Genomic DNA, 14,639 nt, shown 5'->3' on the forward strand with positions numbered 1-14,639 from the left:
CTGCTGTGAAAACTGGGGAGACATCTGGGTGATGATGGCGCATGCCTTTAATCCCAGCACTTGGGAGGCAGAGGAAGGCGGCCCTCTTTGAATTTGAAGCCGGCCTGTTCCACAGAGAAAATCCAGGATAGCCAAAGCTACACAGAGAACCCTGTCTCAGAAAAAAAGAAAATTGGGGAGACTGTGTTGATTAAAACCCTCAAAGGCTTAAAAAGAAAAAGGAACCATTAAAACTCACTGACATGTGTGATCCTACTGCTGTAAAGAATGGAATCTACATCTCTGATTTCAAGCTGTACTACAGAGCTATAGTAATAAAAAACCTGCATGGTATTGGCATAGAAACAGACTGGTTGGTTGATGAAATCAAATTGAAGACCCAGAAATAAACTCACACACCTAGCAACACTTGATTTTTGACAAATAAGCTAAAGCTAAAACCATACAATGGAAAAAAGAAAGTATCAACAAATGGCACTGGTCTAACTGGTTGTCTACATGTAGAAAAATACAAATAGATTCATATTTGCACAAAACTCAAGTCTAGGTGGATCAAAGACATCAACATAGCCAGGCATGGTGGTGCATGCCTGTAATCCCAGCACTCTGGAAGGCAGAGCAGACAGATCTCTGTGAGTTTGAGGCCAGCCTGGTGTACAAAATGAGTTCAGGACAGCCAAGGCTACACAGAGTATTCCTGTCTCAAAAAAGAATCACCAACAAACCAAATAATCCCATTTAAAAATGGGACACAGAGCTAACCCAAAAATTCTCAACAGAGAAATTTCTAATGGCTGAGAATCACTTAAAGAAATGCTCAATTTCCTTAGTCATCAGGGAAATGCAAACCAAAATGACTCTGAGGTTCCATCTTACGTCTATCAGAATGTGACAGCACATGCTGGGGAGGGTGTGGAGCAGGGGGAACCCTCCTCCATTGCTGGTGGGGGTGCAAACTTGTACAACCACTGTGGAAATCAATCTGGAGATTTCTCAGAAAATTGAGGATAGTTCTTCAAAATCCAGCTATACCACTCCCGGGCATATATCCAAAAGATGCTGCAGTATTAAAGAAGGACTTTTGCTCAACTATGTTCATATCAGCTTTAGTCATAACAGCCAGAAACTTGAAACAACCTAGATGTTCCTCAACTGAAGAATGGGTAAAGAAACTGTGGTACATCTACACAATGGAATCTTGCTCAGCTATTAAAAACAAAGGAATCATGAAATTTGTAGGCAAATGGATGGAACTAAAATAAAAAGTTGTTATTACCATCTTGCAAACCTCCTTCTGTTTCAAAAGTTTATGACTACCTGGTTATGACTCCCTGTTGTTACGACCATCTTGCAATCATGTCTTTGTTTCAGGAGGTTGTTATGACTACCTTGTTATGCTTATGTTTTGCTCTTATGACTCTGTCTATTTGCCTCCCCCCCCCCCCCATTTGGAAACCCCTTACCGCTGAACTATAAAAACCTTGGCTTCCTCACCTTCAATACTGACCTCTCAAACCCTACCTTAGGGCGAGGCAGCTCATGTACACAAATAAAAGAGTTGCTTTAATTAATTAATTGCTTGCGTTAATTGACTAGGCCATGACGGTTTGGGTGGGTGGTTTTTCTCCTCAAATCTTTGGGATTAGCACAGTGTGGCAGGCTTCGGCCATGGGGCTGACCTCCATGTCTCTCTTCTCCATTCGATTCCTTCAGGATTTCAAGCTTGCCTGTCCCGGGGTTTTCCTTCTAAATGCTAATGCATCGCCCTCACATTTCCGTTTGTGTCTGTTCTTAATTTTTTCTTTTTATTAGGAAACAAGAGCCAGCTGGGTATCAAAGGATTGGTGGGTCGGATCCTGGAGTCACACCAACTCCAGCAAGACCCTTCCGCGAGCCGCCGCTAGGTGGCGGGCGCGGGGCGGGAAGGAGGCGCTCCGCGTTTGACCCTCTGCGCCTCCGGTTGCAGAGGTAGCGCGGGAAATCTGACCCGACAGTGGCGCGCCTGCTGGGGTGGTCCGCCGGGATGGAGGAGGTGGAGGCTGAGGAGCAGCGGCAGTTCTCTCACCGGCAGGTACGAAATAGACAGGGTCCCAGCGAGGGCGGCGCGGCGCGGTCCTGGGAGAGGGCAAGGCCCCAAGTCCCTAGACGCCTCCGCGTGTACGCATGCGTCGCTCGCTGCAGCGCGGGCTTGAGGTTCTCCGCGAGGGGCGTCCCGCCCGCCCGTGTCTCGGTCGTTCGCGGGGCCGTGAGGGTGCGATGTGGGCGTTAAAGGAAGAAGACGGGGCTTAGTTGGCAGTTTTGCCCAGCACGCGGGAGGCAGAGGCACACGGATCTTCAAGTTCGAGGACAGCCTGGTCTACAGAGCGAGTCCAGGACAGTCAGGCTACCCAGAGAGACCCTGTCTCGGAAAACGAAAAGAGAGAGAGGGGGTGGGTGAGGGGAGAGAAACTGAGACACACTGATTTAGAGGTTGAAGCTGGAGGATTATGAGTTTCGCATCAGTTAGCTACCTAGAGATAGCCTGTCTCAGAAGCAAGAGAGGGCAGGGCCTGGGGGCTCAGCTCAGGCTGAGTCCAACACCCAGGAGTGAGAGCAAGCCGATGTCTGAGCTCGAGGCTAGCCTAGTCTACACAGTGAAACCCGTCAGTAAAGAGCAAGAGAGGATCTAAGCAGTTCGCTAGTCCCCGAGGGACCTGGGAAATGCGGCCTGTGCTCTGTACGAGAGAACGGCGCTGCAGGGCGGGGATCCAGCGCCTGGCAGGCTGCCCTGGAATCCGCCCTCTGCGATGGGTGTGGTTTGAGTCCTCTAGCTTCAGTTTGCCGGGGCCCAAGTGCGGTTTTCTCCTTTGCAAAGTTGGAATCGGAATAACTGCCGCGCAGGGTGCTGTCAGAGCCAGTGTTCAGTTGTTTCATGAATCAGGGCTGCAGCCTCAGCTGGGAACGCTGCGAGCCAAGGGTTGGGGATTTCTTCCTTAGCTAGCTCTGAGTCCCGGCAGCCGGTGCCCTGCCCTCTTATTTCAAGGACTTCAGACATTCGGACCGTCCACCCGAGTGCCCACTGTCTGCTTTCATTGTTGACAGCTTGCTTTGTTTCATTGGTTCTCAACCTGCGTATCCGATACTTACATTGTGATTCATAACAGTAGCAAAATTACAGTGACGAAGTAGCAATGAAATAATTTTATGAGCTGGAGAGATGGCTCAGTGGATAAGAGGAGGGGCTCCTCTTTCAGAGGACCTGGGTTCAACTCCCAGCACTCACGTGGCAGCTGACAACTCTCTGTAACTCCAGGATCCAATACCCTCGTATAGACATACATGCAGGCAAAACACAGTGCACGTGAAATAAAAATTAATGTTATGGTTTATGTAATAAAATTAAAATAATATATGAATAACTGTATTAAAGTGTTGCCGTATTAGGAAGGTAGGAACACTGCTTATTTATTCTCTTGTAGCAAGTGCTATTCCAGGGTCTTATTTAGGTATTAAAGCCCTGGCTGTGCTTAGGGATCGGCTGATCTCCATTTTAGCCTGCAACACCAACACGGAGGTTCTAGGTTCAGATGAAGTCTGGCCTGCTCCTTTGATTCCAGCCCTGAGGAGGAAGAGGCAGGCAGATCTCTGAGTTCTAGGCCAGTCCGTGTTACAGGGAGACCCTTGTCTAAAAAAATAAAATGGAAGTTAGATGAAAGTACAGGTCAAGTTCAGGGTGGCGTATTCAGCTCCAGCAGGCAAGATAGTGGTGTGTGCTCTGACAGCCTCCCTGAAGTCTATCACATTGCAGAAGTTTGCTTAGTTGCTTTCAGACTGGGTCTTCCGTAGCGCATGCTGGCATTGACCTTCTGATCTTCTGCCTCCACCTCCCAAATGCTGGGATTACAGGCCTAGAAGGGATCAGAGTAAGTTTAACTTGGATGGAATTACATTGTTGAATATACAGTCTGTAGTCAAATGTCTGCATTTGTCCTCAAGATTTAGTTGTCCTTTTTCCTTCATCTAGGATCAAATCAAAGATTGGGTTACTTTTGTCTCCTTGGTCTTCACTTTCATTTTGTTTGTTTTTTTTGTTTGGTTTTTGGTTTGATTTGGGTTTTCAAGACAAGGTTTCTCTGCAGCCTTGGCTGTCCTGGAACCCACTCTGTAGATCAGATTAGCCTTGAACTCACAGAGATCTGCCTGCCTCTGTCTCCTGGAGAGAGGAAAGATTAGAGTTGTGCATCAGTGTGGCTTTGACAGGATCTTACTACGTAGCCCTGGCTAGCCTGGAAATCATACAGACTCTGCTTCCTGCGTTCTGGGATTAACAGCATGCACCACCACGCCTGGAAGTCTTGTTTTTATTTTTTATTTAATTGTATTATTATTTCTCTTTTGTGGTGCAGGGATAGAAATCAGGTCCTTGTACATTCGAGGCGAGGACCCTGCGTCTGAGTTGCGTTGCCGGTAGTACATTTTTACTACAATGGTAGCTACATTTCTGTTTCTGTGTTCTCAGCTCTCAGAGCATGGCCTGGCCCTTAGCAGATAGTAAAGGCTTACTGATGAGATGAGGTTGTAAAGTTGACTTTAAATTTGCATCTCAGCTCTGGTGTGCCTGAGGGGGCCCCAACGCCCACCCAACTGGCATTCTTGGTACGTGGAAGGGTCCTGCCCTTGAGTTCGGGGTCTGGTGATTTAGCCACCAAGTCTGCAGCGTGGAAGAGGGAAGGCAGGGGCAGACAAAACCTCCGGAAGCCAGATGCGTTCAGAGAGGTCCATGTCCTGTTCCCAGCCCCCACCCTACCTGAAAGAGGACCGTAAGGCTAGGCTGTTAGCTCTTTTATCTCTTCTGCCAAAGGCCTGGGTTTCCCTTGCCCGATGTCTGAGCAGACGAGGGGTTAGGGACATGTCCCTCGTTCATCTGCCTGACCAAATGTCCTGGACTTATCTCTGCAGTTGATCTTCGTCTTGCCTATGCAGTGGACACTTGCTGGTATCTAGATTCAGGAGCTCACACATCAGTGGAGAGAGAGCAGGGCTGCTGCTTGGCTCCGTCGGAGCCTCTTCCCCCCCTCAGAGTGGGGAAGAGCGAGAGTTTTCAGTGTTGGAAAGGGCTTCTGGGGACTGGGGCTGTGACTCAGTGAAAGTGTTTGCCTAACGTGTGAGGCCCTGGGTTGGTTCCCAGCTCTTCCTGAGGGTCCTGAAGGCTATTGAGGTGGTCAGGTGTCTCTCCTGGTAGTGTCCCGTGACCTGCACAGGCAGGGCTGAGGCTTCTAGGGACTTGAACAGAGGGATGGGGGCTCTCTGTCTTCGTTAGGCCACAAACTGGTTTCTCCTCCATTCTCCATATGGGCCCTTGAGGAGCAGTTGGACGGAAGCTGAGGGAGGGTAGGCGCTGGTGTCACCTAAATCATAACCATCAGCTGAAAGCCAGGATTTCCCAAGTCACACTCCAGAGAGTGTCAGGCTGCCTCGGTGGCGAGCCCTGCAGGAATTGGGCAGCCCCCTGCTTGGTCTTACTCTAAGGTATGGGAGCCCTTGTTTATAGCCCCTGAGGACTCTGGTTTCCCCGCAGAGGCTAAAGGCCGCAGTTCACTACACAGTTGGCTGCCTCTGCCAGGAGGTCGCACTGGACAAACAGATGCAGTTCAGCAAACAGACCATCGCAGCCATCTCGGAGGTGACCTTTCGTCAGTGTGGTAAGGCCGCTGCCCTTTGATTCGGGATTTGCCTGGGGCCGGTGCCTCGGAGGCTACGGCATGTCTCATCCCCTCACACAACACTGACCACAGCCTCCCTGATCACCTCCCGGCTGGACCATCCGGATGCTGTGTGGGAGGGACTGCTAGGCTGCCCTGTTGTGCCAGCCCCGGGCATCGGCCCCTTGCTTAAGCTGCCCTGGTGGCAGGAACCTTGGACGCTGTTTCCATTTCAGTGTTCTGTGACACTCCCATGCTTTCCATAGTGTATGTGACAGCTGAACCAGTGGCCTTGGCACTTGCCTGACTTGAGGAATGTAGTGTCCTCACAAGCTATAACTTAGAGCAGAATTTAAAAGATGGTGCCAGGTGCGGTGGTGGCACAGGCCTATAATCCCATTGCTCTGGGAGGCAGAGGCGGGTGGATCTCTGTGAGTTCGAGGCCAGCCTGGTCTAAAAAGCGAGTCCAGGTCAGCCAAGGCTACATATTGAAACCCTGGCTCAAAGACCAAAAAAAAAAAAGAGAAAGGATGGTCTATAGTCTTTAGAGACCAAAGTGTCATCAGTTAGTTAGTTGTTAGGACACAAGACTTATAAGAAGCATGGAGGGTGCTGGGAAGGACAGTGAGGGGTGGATATCTTAAAAAGCTGCTGCTGTGCTGACTAGAAGCCAAGGCTTCACCCCTGAAGGTGAAGATAAGCCAGCTAAAATCTATTTTTTCCCTTTCTTTCAGAAACTTTTGCTAAAGACCTCGAAATGTTTGCCAGGTGGGTAGAGAAGCTGTTGTGTAACGTGAGGTCCATTGACATCATTGTCCCCATCTGGTGGTGTATTTCAGGAGTTCTTGTTTTCTGGGGGCTTGTGGCTGATCACGATGCTGCAGGAAATTCACATCTGCTCGGAACACGTCAGCCCAGATTGTCTCACCATTTCCGACTCTTTGACAGCCTCACGTTACCCAGCCCCTGCTGACAAAGGTCTGGATTGCATCCCCTGACTCTGCACGTGTTTGGCTGCCAGTTTTAGAAACTGTTTCTTGGGGACGGTTTGATTTCCCAGGGTCTGGGAACTTGGGGGTTGGTCCCCCACGGAGAAGGCCGAATTGTGCCCCAGCTCCGATTGCTTGCAGGTGTACAGAGAAGGATGGGCTTTTCATTCCGTGTTTTCTGTGAGGAAGACGTAATCATCCTGGGAAGGGGGGGGAGGCTTGCTCTCAGCTGGAGCGGCCCAAGCTTTTACAGGTGATTTATGTTCTCTCTGCAATTAGTGCTCAGGTAATTGGAGACCATTGCTTTCACCCAGCAGTTGGAATGACTGAGGCTTCTGCTCGCTCAGCTTCGTAGCCTCACTCCTCACCTTGCGGCTCTGCGCTCTGGCCCTGGGATGGATATTCTCAGTGAATCACAGCCGTGGGTTCTCAGGGGCCTCTAAATCTTCCCCTTCTACACATATATTATCAGTCCCTAAAAACTGCTTAGCATCATCAGCTTAGCCAAGAGGGATAAGGTAGTATTATGGGATGCTAATAGCTCACCCCGCTGCCATCCAGCTGCTGCTTATTGCCCACCTCTCAGTCCTGACGTGTCCATTGCCTTCTCGTCCCCTTTCTGTGTTAGCTATGGAAGTCAATGGAAGCTTTAAAAATGTTTTTGTGAATCCTAGCACTCAGGGAGGCAGAGGCAGCAGATTTTTGTACGTTTGAGGCCAGCCTGGCCTATAAAGTGAGTCCAGGACAGCCAAGGCTACACAGAGAAACCCTGTCTCAAAAAAAAAAAAAAAAAACCTGTGTGTGTGTGTGTGTGTGTGTGTGTGTGTGTATGTAGTTCCAAAAACAAGCTGGGTGTGGTAGGGGCATGCCTGTAATCTTGGTGCTTAGGAAGCTGAAGCAGAAGGATCACGTGTTTAGGATTAGTCTATGTATTAGATTACATAGTGACGCTTTGTCAAAAAATCCAGAAACCTGGGTGAAGAGGTAGCTCAGTGGATAAGAACCCACACGTGTTCTTGCAGAGGACCTGAGTTCAATTTCCAGACCTACATGATGGCTCCCAGTTGTCCACACCCTCTTCTGACCTCCTCAGGGATTAGGCGCTAGACATACATGCATACAATACACACATACACACAAAAATAAATTTTAAAGAAAAATCAGGAACCAGGAGTTTGTGGAGTTCAGTGACAGACATATGGTTGGCATAAAAGATTTGACGGGCGTGGGTCTCCAAAATAAATGAATAATGAGAACGATAATAGAAATGTTCACTGTAGTAGCCCGTTGAGCTCCCTGATAGTCTGGACTGTTGGTTTGCATGGTCGGGCATATAGGGCTCCAACCTGGGGCCTGTGCATGGCAGGCACATGTCCCACCATTGAGAGCCTCTTTACTCTAAAAGTTTTCTCTAGGTGATGCATGTGCCTCTGCCGCAGCCTCCTGAAAGCCTGAGGTGGGCGTGGGGTGGGGTAGCCAGGAGGTCCCTGGGGTTTCTCTGTGTAATGGAGCCCTGGCTGTCCTGGACTCAATTTGTAGGCCGGGCTGGCCTCAAACTCAGCAGAGATCTGCCTGCCTCTGCCTCTCAGAGTGCTGGGACTAGTGTGCGCCACCGTGCCCAGCTATGAATTTAATATTTAGCGTGGAAATCCCAGGGTTTTTATTTACTAGTTTTAATTAATTAATTAACTTAGAGACAAGGTCACATATGCTCCTTGCTGGCCTCAAACATGTTGGTATCTGAGAATGACCTTGAACTTCAGACCCTCCTGCCTCCACCCCCTAAGCCCTGGGATTGATTACAGGTGTGTTCTGCCACCACAGCTGGTTTCTGTGGTGCTGGGATTGAACCCAGGGCTTCCTGCATGCTGGGCAAGAACTGCCAACTGAGCTACATTTCTAGCCCCTAGTAGTTTTATTTTTAAGTTTTTTTTTTAATTTAATTTATTTATTTTTGATTTTTCAAGACAAGGTTTCTCTGTATAGCCTTAGCTGCTCTAGAATTAGCTCTTTAGATCAGGCTGGTCTCAAACTCACAGAGATCTGCCCGACTCTGCCTCCTGAGTGCTAGGATTAAAAGCGTGTACCTCTTGGCTCTTGAAATAGTTTTAAACATTTGAATCTGTTTATTTTCTGAGACAGGTTTTACTGTGTAGCCCTGACTGGCCTGCAGCTCACCATGTAGATCAGGCTAGCCTACTCATAGAAATTCACCTGCCTATGCTTCTGGAATGCTGGGATTCAAGGTGTATGCCCCCATTCCCAGCCTTGACATCTTTCATTAAGAATGCTCTTTGGGACTCTAGAGATGACCTGGAGGTTGAGAACATTAATTGCTCTTGCAGGGGACCCACATTTAATTCCCAGCCCCACATGGTGGCTCACAACCACCTGGAACTGCAGTTCCAACGGCTCCAATGCCCTCCTCTGACCGCCTTGGCCACACAAATGGAAGGAGAGCATTCATATTAAAAAAAAAAAAAATCAATGTAACAACTGTTCCTCCGTTCCCAGGAAGAGTAATTTTCTAGAGTTGGGACTTGACTTGGGGAGTTTCTGCTATTGCCAGCAAAGGCAGGTGTGTAGCATAGCCTCTGCTCCTGCTAGGATGATGAGGACATTAAAATCTGGCACAGATACCGGGCACCAGGCTGAAGGGTAGAGGGCATCAACTGTGCTGCTCTCCACCAACTCCCAGGAACAGCCACTTTGAAAAGGCAGCGTGCTCATTTCTTTGTTTTGTTTTGTCTTTTCTTAAGACAGGGTCTCACTGTGTAGCCCTGGCTGTCCTGAAACTTGCTTTGTAGACCAGGCTGGTCTCGAACTCAGAGACCCGCCTGCCTCTGCCTCCCGAGTGCTGGAAATAAAGGTGTGCGCTGCCATATCTGATTTCATTTCTTTCTTTCACTGTATTTGAAAATACATGTATGAACAGATGGAGACTGGCCCACACTGCTTATCAGTGTCTGGCTATTTACTCTCCAGGACATCTGTGCCGTGGCTTTGTTTGTTGTTGTTTTGTTTTTTTCAGGAGAGTGTTTCTTTGTATAGCCTTGGCTGTCCTAGACTCACTTTGTAGACCAGGCTGGTCTTGAACTTAGAGATCCACTTGCCTCTGTCTCCCAGAGTGCTGGGGTCAAAGGTGTGCACCACAGCACCTGGCTCTGTGCCATGGCTTTATACTTTTTGGTTGCTTCTGACATTGTCCTGGTCCTTGCAGGTTATAATGAGAAGAGTTTGGGGTTTTTTTGTTCTTTGTTTTTTGTTTTTTTTTGGGGGGGGGGGTTTGGGTTTTTTTTTGTTGTTTGTTTGTTTTGTTTTTTGTTTTTTGGTTTTTTTTTTTTTTTTTTTTGAGACAAGGTTTCTCTGTGTAGCCCTGGCCATTCTAGAACTCATTCTGTAGACTAGGCTGGCCTCAAACTCAGAAAGTCGACTGCCTCTGTCTCCCAAGTGCTGGGATCAAAGGTGTGCGTCACTACTGCCAGACAACTAATGATAAGGTTTAAGTCAAGTCTGGTGGTTTATGCCTGTAATCTCAGCACTCCAGAGGAAGAGGCAGGAGGATTGCCAGTATAAGGCCAACCTGAGCTATATAAGAGTGAGACACTGTCTCAACTTTCTTCTAATCTTTTCTGTTTTGGTTCTTCAAGACATGGTTTTCTTTGTAGCCCTGGCCATCCTGGAACTCACTTCATAGCCCAGGCTGCCCTCAAACTTCTATTCTCGTACAAGCACTATTGTCTGTTATGATGAAGTGGCACATCGAATGTACACATTTAGGTGTAAAAAATGGTGTAAAGAATGAATCTGGTCATTAACTGTCCTATAATTGCTGTGTGATTTCATCATTTTGTTTGTTTGGTTTGTTTTTTTTTTTTCCGACTCTGTAGCCTTGGCTGTCCAGGAATTTGTAGACCAGGCTGGCCTCAAACTTACAGTGATCTGCCTATCTCTGCCTCCTGAGTGCTGGGATTAAAGACGTGCCCACCATACCCGGTGGTATGATTCCATCTTCAATTGAGCAAGCCGACATTCTGTGAGGACTAATTGGGTCTGACCTTTGAGCTAGTTATTAAGGACACAAGTTATTCCTGTTTGCTCTTAGTTTGGATGGAAGTTGGTCATGGTGGGAAATGAGATACTCAGCAATTGCAGAACAGTTCATTATCTCAGGTATATGTGTATATGCTCCTGAGCATGGAAGCCCTCGAAGGCCAGAAGAGGCAGTGGGCCCTGGGCCTGCAGTTACAGGCAGTTGTGATCTGCCAGACGTACATGTTGAGAATTGAACTCCACCCTCTGCAGTCCTGTCTGCAGCCCCATCCCTCTTAGCCCATCTTTCATAGAGAGGGTTGGAGGACGGCAGTGATGTTCTGGGTCCAAATTGTGAGCAGGAGGCAGAACCAGTTTAAAGGGAGTTCTTTGTTCTGCCAGGCTCAGGTCTGTGTGTGTGTGTGAGTGTGTGTGTGTGTGTGTGTGTGTGTGTGTGTGTGTGTGTGTGTGCATGCGTGTATACCCCAGGAGGAGCTGCGTGTGTGTGTGTGTGTGTGTGTGTGTGTGCGTGTGTGCGTGCGTGCGTGCGTGCGTGCGTGTATACCCCAGGAGGAGCTGCATGTGTTTCGCCTGTAATTCAGCCCTTGGAGAACAGCTTCAGAAGTCATCATTGTGGGTGTTTTCTTGCTATTTAAGCAAGTTAAGCAGAGCATTCTTGTATCTTACAATGTGCTTTTTCTTCACCAATGCTGTACACTCACCTTGCGCAGTCTGTGGTCAAACTGACTACCAAGACAAGAAAGGTGACTTTAGAAGGCTTCTAACCCTTAGACCCCCTTCTCTGCTGTCTAGCACGCTTTGTCCGAAGGCCCAGTGGACAGATGGGCTTCTGTGTCCTCTGTGGAACTGGTATCTTGGCTAGAAACTCTACTCATTTTTGTGTCTTTATTTACCTGATGGTTTCAATCTGACCATCTGTGCATGCAGGCACCCCTGCTCATCGCAAGTTTGACCATGAACTTTTATATTTCATCAAAACTTTAATACCGAATGTTTCGTGACTTGCCTCTGCCCTTTCTGCAGACATGCAAAAAGAAGCACAATTTCTACTGACGACGTGAAGCTCTTAGCCAGGCGGAGTAACTCACTGGTGAGAGATGAATTTCTTTCCTCCCCTTCCCCACCAGAATACATTATTCCCAATTAATCACTTGCTGGCGCGCAGTTATTCCTCAGGGCACCTTGCATTAAAAACTAGAGACGGTTGAACCATTCAGCCCTGCCTGTAATTTATAGTCCTCCTTTCATCGTGATGGATCTTGCAAAGCCAATTTCAATTTTTCTAATCAGCTCTCTCTGGATTCCATAATTTACCTTTTTTGTACCATCTCAAAACTTTGGCCCCGTGTTTCATTTACAACATGATGTCACAGACTAACCATGATTAGTCTACAGGGATGGTTTCCCTGTGGTACCCACCCACCTCCTAGTGCTAGGATGGAACCTAGGGCCTTCTGCATGCTAGACAAGTGCTGTGCCACTATTCTGTGCGTCCAGCCCCCTTTTGCTTCTTGTTGGCAAAGCTTATTTTATGTGAATGACTGTTTAGCCTGTGTGTGTACCATATGCTAGCTTGGTGCCCTTGGAGCTCAGAAGATGGTGTCAGATACCCTGGAACTGGAGTTAACAGGTTGTGAGCCACAGTGTGGGTGCTGGGAGTCAAACCTGGGTCTTCTGCTGGAGCCACAAATGTTGTTAACCACGGATATGTCTCTTCAGACCCATTTCTTGTTTTGAGACGGAGTTGTAGTGAATTATTCGGTGGGGCATGCTGAGCTTGACTTTTAGCCCGGGCAGGCTTTGACCATGAGGCTCTCCTGTGTCAGCACTCCAGTGGCCTGGATTACATGTGTGCCCCAGGCAGGCTGTCCCAGGAATTCAGGTGGGCCGGGGATGGATGGAAGTCAGCAAGGCTGGCTGTGCAGAAGAGAGCACAGTTTCTACTTTTTCACATCTAAAGAATCGCTTTGACCCAGTGTCTAGGTGAAGACACTTGACACTTAGAGGTGCCAGGGTCACGTGGCTGTGACTGATGGCAGATCTAGAACTCAGCGATCTCAGCCCGTCCTCTGACCTCCTCTCCACAAGAACAGAGACTGGCCTTTGTACTGTGTCTGTCTCCATTTCTTGGATAGTCTTAGTGCTCAATATGTAGTTTAGTCAATGACTTTCCACTCGGTTCTCTTGGAACAGAGAAGGTATAAGCTGTTGTGATTATTTGTAAGTATGTAAAATGGTTTACAGACAGATTTAAAGACTTAATATAGTTTTGCTTTTTATATATACACACATAGCTAAAATACATCACAGAGAAGAACAAAGAGATTGCTCAGCTTAACCTAGAGCGAAGGGCCAAGAAGAAGAAGAAGCCGGAGGATGAAAACAGGAGCTCTCGGGAGCCCGAAGCTGAGGTGCTGGACAGTGAGAGTTAAGCTCTGGCCACCTGGAGGAGGGAGCCTTCAGCAGGGAGATTTGCACACCGCCAAGGGCAGCCTGAAAGGATAAGTAGAGACGTTTAAATGAAAAATAAAAAGTGTCGGGGCACCTTTTTGTGCTGCCTGTTTAAAGTCACTCTCAGCAGAAGCTTATAAGAGCTGGGAGTTCCTGCAAAGCCATTGCACACGTCACTCAGCACAGGGAAGGCTTGTGTTCGGATGGAGGCGCCCTGTGAGCTGCTGACTGATGGAGTGTGCTAGCAGTCAGGCGTGCTGCATGTTTTGGGAGGTGAGCACAGTCCTTCACTGTTTATTCTCTAGGCCAAATGACGGTCTCTGAAAGGTGAGCGATGCTGTGTTCACTTAGCTCTGGCTACTAAGGTTTCAGGCCCGCAGCCCCTTGATCACCAGGGAAAGATGGTGTTTGGAAGTGAAAGTTTCTTAAAGGTGATTTTCTTCAAACACATGGTTTTGTGTGATTTCTCTAGCAATTTTGTAAGTAAGCCTTGACTCTCCTGAGCAGAACTTTGCTTGAGGAGAAAGTCTGGAGCCATGAGTGTCCGAAGGGCCCTGTTCTACTGTCCCTATGTCTCAAGGGCTGTGTGATGCTCAGGGCCCACTCTCCCCCTTACAGAGTGGTAGGGGCACAGGCAGTGTCTGGGCCAGCGGGACAGCTTGTTGGGTAAAGGTGCCAGCCCAGTGTAGTCCTGAGTGTGATCCCACGGTCCCATGGTGGAAGGAAGCAGGCCCTGGAAGTTGAGGAGGGCTGTGATCTTACTGTAGGTAGGGGCTGCCTGTCCAATTGCTTTGTTTCAGTGGTAAGCCTTGGATCTCAAGGGTCTATGGTGGTCTGAAGCGGGCTTTTTGGGTCTGGCTGGCTATGAGGGGTCTGCATTTGTCCCCACAGTTCTGAACCCATGAGGAATGGGAGGTGGCCCAGGACTTTGCCACTGTCTTGAATGGAGGTGGGCTCTCAGCTGGCTAAGTACAGGTTTCTCAGATAGTGAGTGTAACCTACACAGAGAGGCATCTTACACTTGCCCATCTATCAACTTGTATTCTTAAAAGTAAATTTTAAAAAGGTGCCAGCCAGGTGTGGTGGTACACGCCTTTGATCCCAGCACTCAGGAGGCAGAGCCACTCGGATCTCTGTTAGTTCACGGCCAGCCTGGTCTACAACAGGGTTGTAGACAGAGAAAACCTGTCTTGGGGGAAAGAAAAAGATGTCTGCGTCAGGGGGAGGGGCACATGTGTGCGGGTCAGAGGACAAGTTTGTTAAAGCACCAGTATGTTCTTCCCTCCCACCGGTATGCAGGTTGCAGGGTGAAGCTGTAGGTTATCAGCTTTGTATTACAAGTGCTGTGTTCATTGAGCCATCTTGACAATTCCATAAACAGTAATTCTGCTTCTTTCCTTCCTTCCTTCCTTCCTTCCTTCTTTCTTTCTTTCTTTCTTTCTTTCTTTCTTTCTTTCTTTCTTTC

The 14,639-nt window shown here is 48.3% G+C and overlaps 1 protein-coding gene across 2 annotated transcripts in view; it reads left to right on the top strand.

Moving 5' to 3' along the window:
- Nucleotides 1–1,960: 1,960 nt before the first annotated feature.
- Nucleotides 1,961–14,639, top strand: part of Cenps (centromere protein S) — a 13,730-nt gene continuing 1,051 nt past the window's right edge. The window contains exons 1-5 of one of the 2 annotated variants that reach the window (XR_008721046.1): nt 1,961–2,071; nt 5,558–5,681; nt 6,416–6,449; nt 11,747–11,813; nt 13,018–13,447. Coding sequence is in view for 1 of the 2 variants with exons in the window: in XM_055615363.1 (XP_055471338.1) it covers nt 2,024–2,071; nt 5,558–5,681; nt 6,416–6,449; nt 11,747–11,813; nt 13,018–13,155 (411 nt within the window). In the remaining variant the exon portion in view is untranslated. Of the gene's footprint in view, nt 2,072–5,557; nt 5,682–6,415; nt 6,450–11,746; nt 11,814–13,017; nt 14,593–14,639 lie in introns of those variants that run through there. The other variant, XM_055615363.1, reaches the window with a different exon arrangement.

The sequence above is a fragment of the Psammomys obesus genome, unplaced genomic scaffold, assembly GCF_907164565.1.
Source record: "Psammomys obesus unplaced genomic scaffold, mPsaObe1.curated_primary_1811, whole genome shotgun sequence".
In the NCBI taxonomy this organism is placed as follows: Eukaryota; Metazoa; Chordata; class Mammalia; order Rodentia; family Muridae; genus Psammomys; species Psammomys obesus.